The 14,933-nt window shown below is 49.0% G+C and overlaps 2 protein-coding genes across 4 annotated transcripts in view; both read left to right on the top strand.

Moving 5' to 3' along the window:
* Positions 1-3,787, top strand: part of XPO6 (exportin 6) — a 44,542-nt gene extending 40,755 nt beyond the window's left edge. For 2 of the 3 annotated variants that reach the window (XM_033166468.1, XM_033166467.1), the window contains 3 exons: positions 342-440; positions 1,510-1,740; positions 3,073-3,787. In XM_033166468.1, the coding sequence (XP_033022359.1) occupies positions 342-440; positions 1,510-1,740; positions 3,073-3,174 (432 nt within the window). In that variant the 3' untranslated portion in view covers positions 3,175-3,787. Of the gene's footprint in view, positions 1-341; positions 472-693; positions 891-1,509; positions 1,741-3,072 lie in introns of those variants that run through there. The other variant, XM_033166469.1, reaches the window with a different exon arrangement.
* A 4,420-nt stretch (positions 3,788-8,207) lies between these two features.
* On the top strand, positions 8,208-14,129 carry LOC117056757 (nucleoside diphosphate kinase A-like). Its single transcript, XM_033167378.1, has 5 exons — positions 8,208-8,376; positions 11,299-11,429; positions 11,829-11,930; positions 12,339-12,451; positions 13,711-14,129. The coding sequence occupies exons 1-5, from the start codon at positions 8,241-8,243 to the stop codon at positions 13,829-13,831; spliced, it is 603 nt and encodes a 200-aa protein (XP_033023269.1). The 5' UTR covers positions 8,208-8,240; the 3' UTR covers positions 13,832-14,129.
* Positions 14,130-14,933: the final 804 nt, after the last annotated feature.

The raw sequence follows: 14,933 nt of genomic DNA, 5'->3' as shown, positions 1-14,933 counted from the left end.
GTGTTTAGAGGAGGGCCACTGAATCCCAACCATTCCTGCTTCAACTCATAACTTGATGCAAGGCAGTCTCAAGGAAGTGAGATTTTACAACAAGAAAACATCCCTGACACGAGGATCACTGTCCGATACAGAGGTAGCCGGTCTGGAGCCCTCCAGATGTGGTCGAACTAAGTCTCTTCCTCTCATCAGCCGCAACCAGTGTGGCCAATGGGCAGGGATGGTGGAGGTTAGACAATATCAGGTTCCCTGTCACTGGTCCCATGGCTATTCAAAGAGTTTCCAGTTTTGGTTACCTCCTTCAGTGTCTGATGTCCTGATAGGCTTTTCCCCCTGTTCCATAGGCATTTGGCCAGTCCTTCCTGCAGCCTGACATACACCTTTTTAAGCAGAACTTGTTCTATTTGGAGACTCTGAACACAAAGCAGAAGCTGTATCACAAGGTAAGTCCCCTGCTTTCCAATGTATACAACAGTATATTCCAGGGGAAGCAACCTAAGGCCCGTGGGCTGGATGCGGCCCAATTGCCTTCTAAATCCGGCCCACGAACAGTCCGGGAATCGGCGTGTTTTTACATGAGTAGAATGTGTGCTTTTATTTAAAATGCATCTCTGGGTTATTTCTGGGGCATAGGAATTCGTTCATTTTTTCCCCTTCAAAATATAGTCCGCCTGCTGAAAAACGTTGCTGACCCCTGTATAGTCTGTATCTTGCTTACACAAAGCACTGGCAGAAGAGGGACAGTTCAGAAGGCTAGCAATTCTGGTTCTTCCTGCTTATTGCCCCCTAGTGGTCCATACACTCGGGTGCTCTCCTCGCTGGAGTTGCTGTTGCTTACGTGTTGGAAGAGCATAGGCGTGGCTTGTGTCATAAATTAAATTGGCCTGTGCAGAGAGGAACAAGAATCTCGCTCAGGCAGAACAAGGAAACTAATTCTCCTTGAATTTGGAGGGGGAAATGGGAAGAGCTTTTTTCTAGTGCCTGTGTTGAATACGCTGCTCCCAAAACCACTGCCCAAAATGCCCAGTGGCAGGTGGCTTGCAGAGGATCAGGTACATTGAATGAGCATGTCAGAGACCCTGGAAAACTGGGCCCCTAGACACACTGTAGGCATTGTGACAGCACTCTTTGCCATTATTTAATCATAGCAGATTTTTACCCACATTTTCATTGTGAGTGCCACATTATCACAAGAGCTAACCATTTTAAATGTTGTGCAAGCTTGCTAGGGCAGGTGTGTTCAGCTGGTGGAGTGATGAATGCCAAGTTGCCAGGGGTTTTCACTTACCTCTGCATCCATGGAGGTGAATGGACCCTGCACTGGACCCTGGAGGTGTGGCATAATTCAGCTGCCATGAGCCACCAAAATGAGGCCTATCAGATGGTCCTGTAGAGGGCAGAATTGGCTTCCCCATTTGCAGAGCACCGCGCAGCTTCACTGGACCCCCAGAGCTGCTGTTTTTCTGAGCACCACAGGAGCTTGCTGAACGCCCTTGTTCTCTTTCCCCACAGAAGATCTTCCGGACAGCCATGCTTTTTCAGTTTGTGAATGTCCTGCTTCAGGTACTGGTCCATAAATCACACGACCTCTTGCAAGAGGAAATTGGCATAGCCATCTACAACATGGCCTCCGTGGACTTTGATAGCTTCTACTCGGCCTTTCTCCCGGGGTTCTTGGCCAGCTGCGATGGTGTGGACAGCAATCAGAAAAACGTGCTTGGAAGGAACTTCAAAATGGACAGGGTGAGGCTGGCTTGAAGCTTTCAGGTGGGGTTGTTCTGTATGGACAGACTGACAACACCCACACACACACAAACCCGTGCCCCAAATAGAACTTCCTTGAACTATAACATTTTAATATTGCATGAAAAGATAAGAAGGACCCTGAAACTGAATCAGACCAAAGTGGTTCAGCATCTAGCCCAGCGTCGTCTTCTTACCGTAGCCTGCCAGATCCCTACAGGCAGGATGTAGAACCCACCCTTCACGCCAAGTGAAGTTGTGGTCAGCTCCCCTCTGGCCCTCTCCCGCCATGTCTGATTTACCACCACAAGCTCTGAATAAAGCCTCCATTGACACATTCAGTGTATTTTCCTTCCCTTGGACTGTAGGGGGTAGCTCAAGAGTATTTTTCCACCCAGCCCAGGATCATCGGCTGACTGGCGGTAGCTTTCCAGGATCTCTGTGAAGGGTCTTTGTCCTCCACAACTACCCTGATCCTTCTTGAACGGGAGATAACCAGGGCTTGAAACATTCTGGAGGCAAGGCATGGGCTCTGTCACTGAGCTACAGCCCTGCCCCTTACCCTGATGTTGTGGTAGTAGGACCCATAGCGTAAGTTCATATGCTGTGCATGCAGAAGGCCCCCAGCATCCTCACTTTTTAAAAGGTCTTCACAGAGCAACAATTTCCAGAGTTGCATGGGCAGAGGGGTTGATTGAGGAGAATTGGGGTCTCCTAACAACCCTCAGCCCCCTTAACAAGCCACAGTTTCCAGGGTCCTTTGGGGGAAGCCATGATTATTTAAGGTGATAGGTCCCATTTGCACTACACATTTAAAGAGGTCTCAAAGAGGAAGGGAAGCTCTCAGAGTAATGACTGGTTCAGGAGTCTGTGCAAAACTGTGTGTCCCATCAGACTGCACCTTCTCATGGCTTCATGCAGAGAGTTTCTCCTGCCTGAAACCCTGGAAAGCTGCTGCCAGCCAGTGTAGACAGTACTGAGTAAAATGGTTCAACGGCCTAACTGTGGATATAAGGCAGCTTCTGGAGGGGGTGACATTGCTTTTGTTTCAGGGCTGCTCACTACAAAGGTTTCTATTCCTGTAACAACTCGGCTCTTCCTTCATAAGACTTCATGGTGACATTTCAGGCCGTCTCACACCCACACAACCTAGTTTAAATTAGCTGAGATATTTGGAAGTGCTTGGGCAAGGTCGGTGCCATTGCATTCCTTAGTGTCAACACTCCTTTGGGGCAAAGAACTGGAAGGATTGGTTAATCCTGTTGTTGTTGTTGTTGTCCTAACCATTGGCTGTCTCTTCTCTCCCCTGTCTCCCCACCACCCCTTTTCCAGGACCTGCCCTCATTTACGCAGAACGTGCACAGGCTGGTCAATGACCTGCGCTACTACAGACTCTGCAACGACAGTTTGCCCCCCGGGACTGTGAAGCTATAGTTCTCGGCACCGGACTGGTTCGAATCCCTGTCGAGAGCGGACCTGTGCTCCTCGTGTTGCCGCTGCCTCCGCTCCCCGATCTCACCAGGCCGGCTGGATGCAGAAGCACCTCCCCCGTGGGCCCCGTGCCTGGGAGAGCTGCACGCTGTGCCCCACCCTTGTCCATTCCCCTTCCAGCTCCTCCTCGCAGCTGAGCTGTGGCAGCTCTGCCTACAGGGTGCCTCGAGGCCCATCTGCAGGCCGTTCCTCTATAGCTGGATGTTTTTGTCTTAATACTGTGGCATTTGCAGATTTGCAGGTTCTGGTGACTGGTCTTGTGCATCAATCATGAGGCAGAAACGCCAAAGACTACTTCAGATGTTCCCACCTTCACATCATTCCATCTGCCTCCCTCCCTTCCTGCACCTTGCTGTTGGGGAGGGGAACATCCCATCAACTTTTTGTTTTTAATTGCCTTGAAACCTCCCCTGCTATCGGTGGGGAGACAGACGGACAGACAGACAGAGCTCTGTTTTCGTGGGGTTTTTTTAAAAGAAAAGTTTTTTCTCATCATTCCATTGTGATACTAAAATGTGCTTAATGGAAATAAAAAAGTGCTTACTTTGTTGTTTTAGACAGGCTTGAGATCTATTTAGGGTACTTTCAAGGCCTTTCGGGAAGTCTTAGGGAGGGCATAAACTCCAGGCTTCAGACTAATTCATAGAAACCGTAGAGCTGGAAGGGATCCACAATGGTCATCTAGGCCAACCCCCTGCAATGCAGGTGTCTCTGCTAGAGCATCCCTGACAGATGGCCATCCAGTCCCTATTTACAACTTCCCAAGGGAGCCCATCCCACTGTCAAACAGCTCCTGCTGTTAGAAAGTTCTTCCTGATGTTGAGTCGGAATCTCCTTTCTTGTCACTTGAAGCCATTGGTTCGAGTCCTACCCTCCAGAGCAGGAGAAAAAAGTTGCTCCATCTTCCATGTGGACACTGTGACAGCCGTTTGGATATTTGAAGATGGCTATCAGTCTCCTCTTTGCTTGGCTAAACATACCCAATTCCTTCAACCTCTTCCTTGGTTTCCAGATCATCTTGGTTGCCCTCCTCTACACAGCTTGTCAACATCCTTTTTAAATTGTGGTACCCAGAAACTGGACACAGTATTCAGGTGTGGTCTGACCAAGGCAGAATAGAGCAGGACTATTACTTCCCTTGATCTGGACCCTATACTTATGTTGCCTGGAGTAGCATTAGCCTTTTTTTGCTGCCTGCATAAACCCTGTTGTCTCACGTTCAGCTTGTGCAGGTGGATTTGTGCACATTCCTGAAGAGTGACCTCTGTGGGTTGCTACATGACTTTCAGGGATAGTTAATGATGCTTCTATAGGGTTTTTCATATCTGTTTAGAGCCTGCTTTTCCAAGGGACTCATGGTGGCATTACATGGGCTACTTTAATTTTTTATTCACAACAACCTTTTGAGGTAAGTTAGGCGAGCGACTGACCTCAGGTGGGCCCCAGTGAAGTTAGGCTCTGCTTGCACATGAACCTAGCACCTAGTCCTACTCCCACATTTTAATTATTGCATTGTGCTGACCCTTTAATCTTTAAAAAAATGTATCAATAACTGTATGAGAGCCTGCTATGGTGCTTCCCCGAATTGCAGGCACATGGTCTGAGCAGACTCGCCAGCAGAATGTCATGAACTGGCAGACACTTGCACTCTTGCCTGTTGACCTTGTTTTCAAGAGGATGAACTGTGTAGAGATACCTGGAACCTCTTCAGATATCCTAGTCTTTGCTTGCCATTGTACTCTGTGGCTTTCTGGATCTTCCTTTCATTCAAGGTGTTTCTATACTGCTTTTGAGGCTAGCACTCTCAAAAGATGCTTGTGTGAGAGAAGCATCAATGAAATTACTGCATTAAAACAGAAGCCGCTGTTTAGAGGAGGCTGGATCTTCTGCTTCCACCACCACCCCTGGCCAGAATGGTTCTTCAAAATTCACTATGGCAACTATCGTCAAGAGAGAGGGGCTGTGGCTGGGAGCTGGATGATGACACATTACAAACCGTGCCTGCTAATAGACAGTCTTGTTTGTCTTGTTTGATTTCAGCCACAATGACACTCCGTCTGTCCCTGGCCTGCTCCAGGGGTCAGCATCCTTGTGAAAGCATCAGTCACAATACTATGTTTACCCAGAGTGAAAGTGCATGTTTTCTCTGTCCAGATCAATGGGTCAATGGTCATAGTTTTGGAAGATGCTCAAATCTTTCTGCTAAGAAAAACTGGTTGTCCCATTTCCACAGAGCATGTATTCTTCCAACGTGAAGCTTACTTGATTTTAGGAACGTAGGAAGCTCTGGTTCATTGGTCCACCTAGCTCAATAGTAACTACACTGATGGGCATGTGCTCTCCAGGGTTTCAGATAGGTAGCCCTACCTGGATATGCTGGGGATTGAACCTGGGACCCTCTGCATTCAAAGCAGATGGTCTGCAACAATAGTCTTTCTTCCATCAGGGTGGACTGCAGAGAGTTCCCAAGCAGTCATCTGGCTAGGAACTGATCAAACCATAAGACTCATTTAGCTTCCAGCGCAGTTGCTACACCATATGCTTTCAGACGATAGCCATGGCCCGATAGCCTTCAAGCAGTCAAGCACACTGGCTTCTTTTCCATAAACTGGGAATTGCAGTGCTTGAGGCTGCTCAGAAGTGAGCAACCACACCACAGCTCCTCTTCATGAATGCCGTTTGGATGTTTGTGCATGAGGTCCAAGAGTTGGCAGCTTGGTTCCCAGAAGCCACTGCAGTTCAGTTGATGCTAGCTGGTCTTGGGAAAGAACGTTGTGATTCAAATCAAAGAGCTCATGGGCGAGGCGGGACTTTAAGGAGGGATCTGAAAGGGGAGGCTGTGTCATGGGACCCTTTGGGGGTGAAGAGTTTCAGGCATGAGTAGCAAGGGACGTCAGGGTTTGTTCCCCTGAAATTGGACCATATTTGGTCAGCTGAATGAATATTGGTAGAGTTGGAAGAGGAAAAAGGTTGTGAATTGGTCTTATTTGGCAGTAGGGGGGGGCAAAACTCGGAGGAGCTTTTAAGGTCAAGAGTGGTTATCTGCTTTGGCACGCAAGTCCACCTGCATTTAGTGAACCAAATGCATGTCTAGTTTGCTCTCAAAAGCTCCTATCATTGAAGATTCCAATTTCCCTTTATACAAACCTACTGGTGCCCTAGCGCTCATCACATGGCTCCTTCCTGGTGCCCAGTCTAAACCTGTCCATGGCATTTAAAAGGTTGATGGATCCAGGTGGCACAACACCTGGAGAATCGGAGGTTAGGATTGGGAACCAGGAGAAGAGAACTAAGCAGGGCTTGTTCAGTTGTGCAGAGAGCAGGTGGGGTAGGGAAAAGCAACCCTCTGTCCTTGATGTTTCTGCCAATATTTTTCTGGGGTCACTGTTCTGGGAGCTACGAACTTCCAGCAGGTAGAACAGCGCTGTTTGCCTTCTGAATTGAAGCCAGTGATAATGGTTTGTTTTGTCAATGGAAAATAGCTTGTTCTGGACACAACTCAGCTTAAAGGGCAAAGTTTCTCTAAAGTCTATAATTCCCCTATTTTTCCATGAGTTGCGAGTATTGGCTGCAGCTGTATTGACAGAAGGGAGGGAGGGTGGCCCCTCTCCAAAACGGGCCTCGTGTTTCCTCTTAATCTCTAATTAGATGTTCTGTAATTCTCTGCCAGATCGCCAACAGCACCCATGAATCCAGCCTCCCTCCATCCTTGTTCATCACTGGATGATGATCCGCTCTCAGGATGAGGGAGACACTCTAAAGGCAGAGGTTTTTTATATATTAAAAAAATCTGCACTGAATGTAGCAATTAGCCACACAGATTCTTGAGACCACAACTTGCACAAAATCAATTGGTCCTTCAAGTCCCTCAGCAATTTTCAAGTGCTCAGTAGGGGGGAAAGCCTGTGAACTACGTTTAATACTCCAAGCGTGTAGAGCAGTATATCTTGGTGTTATAAGACCAATGTTAATTATTGCTACAGGAACCCATCCCATAAATAAGAACGTTTCGACTGTGTGAGAGGGCAACTCCCATAGCCCATCGCTTCATCCCTTCTTGTTGCTGTTGTTTTTATATCAGCCTTTGTCACCTGGTTGCCCTCAGGCTGTTCTGGACTAGAAATCTCAGCCACAGCCAGCGTGGGAGCTGCAGCACGAAACACCTGGGTGGGTGCCAAATTGCTGGAGCTGGCCTTACAGAGTGGTGCTTGGTGCGGTCCCTGCTGCTAGATGCTTACAATCTTTCCCAGGGAACGGAGGGAGGGATGGGGCAGGCAATGTGCATCCAATTGTTTCAGTGAGGTGTGCTCGCCTCTGGCACATATTTTTATTGCCTAGGTTCGGCTGTTTGAGTAGCTGGGATTTATTGGGTTGATGCGTGTTGCAGCTAACGTGGAAGTATTTTAACCCCCGTTCTCCCTGCGAGTACAAAGTACCCACTTAGAAGATGGTCAAATGGTCTAAGCCGGCTTCTTAAAACAACTTCCTATTCCCTTTGCTGCTTCAGAAACGGCTGCTTTGCCCCCCCCCCAAAAAAACCACCCATTCCTGCCTAGGAGCACTCAACCAGATTTTTCTCTCTCCCACGCCCGCCTTCCCTGATCCTTGCCGGCGGAAGCAGCTACGGACGGCGCCCCTAGATCAGGCAAGTGCGCCCACCCTCGTGGTCCTGGTCTCCTAGCCTGGCCCATCAGCAACTGGCGCCCCCAGCTTCCGGAGCCACCCTGATCACGGACGAGGCGGCCGAGAGAAGCTCGCCGCCCGCTCCCGGGTGGGGGTGGGGGTGGTGGCTGCGGGTCTCTTTAAGGGGGCCAGCCCCCCTGTAATGTGATCCTCCTCGTTCCCACGCCTCCCCCCCGCCCGGGGCCGCCTCGCTCGGCCTGGTCTGGGGGCGGACCGGCGGCCCCGGGGTGGGGGGAGCAGCAGCCCCACAGCCGGGCTCTCTCCCACCCCCAAGCCCTCGTCTATAAACCCGGCCGGGCCGTCCCCCTTCTGCCGGGCGAGCCGCCATGGTCTTCCTGCAGCGCTGCGTGGGCCGGAGCTGCCGCCTGTTGCTGCCGTCGGGGCAGCGGGGCGCGGGCAGCCTCGGGGCGTTGGGGGCTCTGCCTTGCGATCGCCTCCCCGGGGGGCGGCTGTACAGCGCGGGTGAGTTGCGGAGCGAAGCGCCCTCGGGGTGGGCTCGTGCCTCCGCTCTTTTCCTTCGGGCGAAGGGCTGCAGAACTCGCCCGCGAAGCGCCTCCCTGCCCCGGGATGGGCGCGCAACTTGCGACCTCGCCGCGTGGTGGCTCCGGCCGGCAAATCCGAGTTAGGCAGAGCCGGGCCAGGCCCTTCCACCCATCCACCCGACTCTCTTCAGTCCGCAACCCTTCCCGTTCCCATTGTCCCTGACCATTGGCCGATCCGGAGTCCGGCACGGTCCTATCTCTCCATCAAGCGTTACTCATGGAGAGACACAGCAGGGCATTCCCTGGTTGCACACAACTTTGAGGAGTTGGGTATTCCTGGAAGGAATCGTAAGACTTGTACCCCTTGGCACTCTTTGTTTGCTTACCCACCCAAGCTAGTACTTGCTAGCTTGGCGGGGGGGGGGGCTGTTGTGAGATCTGGCTTGCCATTTTCTTGGGCTGTGCAAACTAGGGGGGGGGGGTCTGTTCCAAGTGCATCCTAGAGTCATAGGATTGGAAAGGACCACTGAGGATTATCTAGTCCAACTCCCTGCAATTCAGGAAGCTTCCTGAATTCTCCTGTTGGCACAGCTTGGCACCCTCTGGGGTGCATCTACAGCTATTAAGGTGAAGTTCCCTCTGACTTGAAACTGTGAAGAGCTGGGAGTTCCAGCCCTACTTTTCCATGCCCCTGTGTTGGCATTGACTCCCAGGGTGGTGGTCAGATGTTGCTGGTGTTCCCTTTTTTAGCATGCAAACTAGTAAAAAGGTAAAGGTAAAGGACCCCTGGGTGGTTAATTCCAGTCAAAGGCGACTATGGGGTGTGGCACTCATCTCTCTTTGAGGCTGAGATGGTTTTACCATGCAAACTAGTATCCACACACCAGGTGGGAAGAAAATCTGTCTGTGGGGAGTGATGATTCCTAAACCCTCTCCTTGAGACGCTGGCAAGCAGGGCTGACCAGAGGTCAACATTGCCAGGCCCACACTTCTGTATTTAAAGATCAGTACATCAATTGCCAACTGGGGGTTCAGACTTCATATCTAGCTGTTTGTCTCACCCCACTCTTGCTTTCAAGAAGTGTGCTGGAGAATGCTGGCTTGCTACTTGGCGATGATTCACTTGTTTGCAATAAAGGTGGCCCCCTGCTTTGGATTTTGGATGCCTCATCTCCAGAGAGCAGCATAACTGACCTATGTATTGGAAGAGGATAACTGCTACTTTTTCTTCTCTCTGGAAAACAGCCCTTGAATTACATCACACTCTACTTTTTTGGGGGGGGAGGGAGCTTCCTTTCTTCCCCCAGATAATGAGATTGCTACATGTTAAAGGAGCTTGGTTAGAGCTGAATGGACTCTTAACTGGCCTACCCTACAGGACTGTTGTAAGGATTGCACAGTCAGTGTATGTGACTTCCCAAGAAGGAGACACTTTAGCTCAGGCATGTCCCAACAGGTAGATCGCGATCTACTGGTAGATCACGGGGTGTTCCTGGTAGATCCTGGTTGATCTCTGGCTCTTCAGTAATCTCCTTACAAAAAAGCAAAACAACAACAACCCCAACTTTGGCTTCCTAAAAAAAAACCTCCACAACTTTGGGTAGATTACTGCAAGTCTTTTTATGATAATGGGTAGATAGATCACTTCCGGGTTTTTTATACTGTGAATATGGGAGTTGGACGTCCCTGCTTTTAGCTTATTATAGCAAATTCCCCAGAAGAGATTCCTGGCAGTGGCGTCCTCAGAGACTAATTAGCAGATTCATTGTGACATAAAGCTTTTGTGGACTAGTCGACCCCACTGAGTCAACTGCAGCTGCTGGGATTCCTGGCGCGGAGGGCAGATTTTGTTTTAAATGTAACATCCTATCTTTAATGTAAAGGAGGTGCTTGGAGCACTTAACTGCATGATATGACTGCTAAGTATTATTAGCTTAAAAGTTGCCTGTTTCCCCCACTTCTGCTCCCTGCTGGCGTCTGCTGCTTCTGTGCCTTGAGGCTGCAGTCCCATCCACCTGCTTTTAGGTAGGTCCCCAGTGACTAATCAGCCTGCTTGCTTTGCAGGGCTGTCACTCTCCTCCTGCAGGAAGCAAATCTCTCTGGGAAAGGGGCTAGGGGGCTATTCACCACTGGGCATCAAAGCCTTTTAGCTGTATTCCCAAAATTTTGTGGGAGAGGAAGCATCTAGTGGAAAAGAGGGGTGAGCTTTCCATTGCCCCTCCAATAATGCTTCCTTACTCCCTTCACTTTTAGGGGTGTTCAGTTTGATTTGCCAGCCATTGTGCCTACAGAACAACCCAGCATCTCTATACAGGCAGATACTTTTAAAGAACATTGTAAAACAGCAACATTAGTTTTACAGCTTGCAGCTAACTATCTGAGGGTCAGAGTAAGCGCGACACATTTTGCTACTGCCAGAGCAAAATTGGCTGCTTTCTGTGTGTTTATCACAATTTCTACCATATTCTATTTTTTGCTACTTTGGCTAAATGGAGGCGAAACTGTTGCAGAACTCATTCAGAAATAGAACAGTGTTCTAATGTATACTATCCTCAGCCAATGGCAAATTCAGCCATAGCCATAAACATGTGGAAATTGTAGTGAAATTTAGTGCCATCTCAAAATTAGGGAATTATGATGAATCGCCTTGAGATCTGGTGCCCTGTCATCTTAAACTTAGGACTCCAAAAGGTTTGAATTGAAGCCCAGGGAAACAACCTACAGAAAACCAGGGGGGATAGGGAGGATGAAAGAGTACCCTGAAAGGAGGCCTGGCTGGCTGGCTCCTGCAACACTGAACAGGAGCACTGTATGCTGCAACTCTTTGTTGCAGTTCCCACTCATCACAGCCATGAGGGCTCCCAAGATCTCTGGCTCTAACCACCCTTTCTTTGCCCAATAGGTGTCCCTGGGCTGCAGGAACGGACGCTGATAGCCGTGAAGCCGGATGGGGTGCAGAGGAGGCTGGTGGGTGATGTGATCAAACGCTTTGAGAAACGCGGATTCAAGCTTGTGGGTCTCAAGTTGCTCCAGGTACGCTCATTGGGTGCTGAAATGGGGGGGAATCAAGGCTCGCCAAGCTCTCAGGGAACATTGGGGTAGGTTGGAGTGCTCCTTCCTGCTTCTGTAGGGATCAGCGAATAAGAGGAGAGTTGTCCATGACCCACAGCCTTGCTCCGGGGTGGTGTGGGGAGGGAAGTTGTAATCCCTCCCGGTGACCTAAATGTTAATGTTGTCATCAGTCACCTTCAACAAAGTAGAAGACATGAACAGGTAGCCATTCCTCAAGGTGCACCTCTGGGCCAAGGGATTCACGAACCCACGAAAGCCCGCATCCCTTGGACCCAAAGACAATCTACCCATGCCAACTCGGGGTCTCATAAGCTGGAGGCTCTGCCCATTTGAACGTCAGGTGCCCCTTTGTTTTGGCAGGCCAATGAAGGCATCCTGGCAGAACACTACCACGAACTGCGCCGAAAGCCATTCTATCACGAGCTGATCAAGTACATGACCTCCGGGCCTGTGGTTGCCATGGTAAGACCGTCTCTCTTCCCCATCCTATCCCCTCTCATCAATACCCAGAGGCCCATCTAGTCCAGCATCCTCTTCTCACGTTGGCCAACCAAGAGCCCCAGAGGGAAGCAGACAAACGGGACCTCTGAGTGCAACAGCAGTTTCCCCTCTGCTGATGAACAGCAAATGGCCTTTGGAGGCACACTGCCTCTGATAGAGGAAGGAGAACTTTTAGCCATTGCGCAGGGCCAGATCTACTGTGAAACTAATGAAGCTTAAAGCTTCCGGGCCCTAATCCCAGAGGGGCCACAGAAGCAACTTTAGTCCATGTTGCTTACAAAATTTAGAGACTTATTGCCTTGTTTAACTGTTAGCAGGAATGTCAGAACCACTGGTCTTTGCCCTTTTTTCTGTGGCTTCCTGTTTCAGGTCTGGGAAGGCTACAACGTTGTCAAAACCTCCAGGGCTATGGTGGGGGAGACAAATCCCACAGAAGCCAAGGCAGGCACCGTCCGGGGAGACTTCAGCGTCCACGTCAGCAGGTACGAGTGGGACCAAAATAGCAGGAAATACAGGACTCTGTTTTGCACAATTAGACCATGAGTCCATCTAGCTCTGTTTTGTTTACACGGATTGGCAGTGGCTGTCCAGGTTTTTTTCAGGCTGGAAATCTCTCTCCGCTCTTGCTGGAGATGCTGGGGATGGGATCTGGGATGTTCTACCTGCGAGGCAGGTGCTCTGTCACTGAGCTCTGACCAGGCCGGTCTTGACTTGCTGTTGCTTCTAGGTTCAAACTTTGACAGGAGTCTCTGGCCTGGTTACCCATGAAAAATACAAAATGCCGACTCTTTTGGTTAAGTCCCATTTCCTGGTCTGGTGAATCATTTAAGTACGCTGCAGAATAGTTCCTCCTGCCATTATGTAGTTATCTGAGAGGGCCAGTAGGGAAAATGAGCTTTCTGGGTCAAACGAAACCAGTGTTCAACACTGCCATGTATGAATAATAGGGGAAGGGGAAAGCCTGGTGTTTATATGAACCAATCAAGATGTTGAAATGTCAGTATTAGTTCTGGCGCATCCTGTTGCGTGATTTTTCTTTGCTTTCTCATTTTTCCATTACACTACATTTCACTTTTCTATGCTTGTGCTTAAAATTCCCCTTCCCTTAGTTTGTGGTGATCTGTGTTTATTACTGTCTACATTTACAGTGGAATAAAATGGCAAAATGGCCTATGCCAGGTGGAACTACAGATTTTTGGGGGTGTGTGTTGTGGGAATCAAGTTTTAATTTTCCCTTGCGTTTCTTAAAATGTCCTTGCTAACAGAAATCTAGCAGAGCAAGAGTAGACTGGGCTGAACCTTCGTTCCCCGATGTGCTCGTTCTTCCTTTTTTTTGTTTGAGTGAGCATCCTAAAGTCCTCCGTCATGCCTAAACAGATATTAGATTGCCCCCTGGAAGTTCCCTTTGCCTCTGGAGGTTCTGTCCAGGGAAACGCTTGTTCCATCATTTTACTGCATCAGAGTGGCTTCTTGACTCAGCCCCAAGTAAGGATAGCTCAAGATGCTGCCTCAGGGCAGCCACACTGTAGACAGACCCAGCTGTTCCTTCTCGGGAATTCTGTAGAAATTCAAGAAAGAGTTCTTGGTCCCCCTCCATCCATCTACAACTTCTTTGGGGGAAGTAGGTTGTGACTGTTGAAAGGGATATAAAATGGGGTGGGTTTTTTGTTTTTGTAGCTGTTGGAGAGATAGGACCTTAACCTATGGTATGCCCTCATTGTGAGGTTTCCCCCGTAAACAGGAATGTTGTCCACGCCAGCGACTCCCTGGAGACAGCCCAGAGAGAGATCAGCCTTTGGTTTCGCAGCAATGAGCTGATAGACTGGGATTGTTGCGATCAGAAAATCCTGTATGAACACTGAGGGCCTGGCTTGGTCCACACCCCAGCACGGGGCCTACTACCTCTGCCCATGGACTGTCTTTCTGAAGCGATCCACGTTCCGGCCTGTGTACCGCAGGCTTTGATGGTGTGTGTTTGGGGGAGGGCGGGATTATTGCACTTCAACCACTTTGGCTTTCCTCGGGAGGGGAGAAAGGAGCAGGCACCCCTTTGCACAGGCCACACCTTGCTCTCTGCACCCCAGTGCTACTTGATTCGAGAGATTTACATCCGTGGCAGAAAAGTCATGGAATACGGGCCTCACATTAAAAAAAAAAACCTAACTATTTCTAACCCACCTGGTTCTGTTCTTTGTGCCTGGAAATTGGAAGTGAAGTCTGTTTGGGCCTCCCCTCAACTTGTAATCGCTTTCTCTGTTTGCATCTCTACATTATGAAGCTAGCCCTTTTGCTCCTGTTTTTTAAGGTGATTGTGATGGCCACCTGATTGTGAATCGACAGCCTTGTAAGAGCAGAATGCAGGAAAATATGATTTAGGTAAAGATGTATCTTTTGCACCTCAAAACCGCAAGGAACTAGGTGATGATGTATTACCTAGCAGATTGCCTCACCTGATATATGCCCCATTTACCACTTCAATATGCCCAGCTGGTACAGATTTCACACATACCTGTTCTGCATTGGTAAGAAATCAATCTTTTAACATGGCAGCACCTAAACTTTGAAACTCTCTGCCTGTTGACAGGCAGGCGTCTTTGCTGTACTCTTTCCAGCACCTGCTATAAACACTGTTTAGGTAAGGCTATCCAGACATGTAGAATGTCAACGTGTGTTTCAGTCTGGTTTTTAGCTTTTTGTTGATTGTAATTTAATGTTTTAAAGAGATCTTTTAACCTTTTTTAAGCTGATCATTTCATTATTTTGTTCTTTCTGTAAAAACTGTGTTGAGGGTTTGTTTTTTTACAGTCAAGTTGTATATCAGCTTTATGAAATAAAAACAAGCATCACCACAAAAGGCTCCTAAACCAAAACAAAGGACACAGATTCACATGCAATTTGCATATGCTAATTAGTATGTGCACAATGGAGAAAGAAGTCCTATACTTTAAATAGAAAAGCTCTCAG

Source organism: Lacerta agilis, chromosome 13, assembly GCF_009819535.1.
Source record: "Lacerta agilis isolate rLacAgi1 chromosome 13, rLacAgi1.pri, whole genome shotgun sequence".
Classification (NCBI taxonomy): Eukaryota; Metazoa; Chordata; class Lepidosauria; order Squamata; family Lacertidae; genus Lacerta; species Lacerta agilis.
The sequence above is the reverse complement of the archived record's forward strand: the minus strand, read 5'-3'. Positions and strand labels throughout refer to the sequence as shown.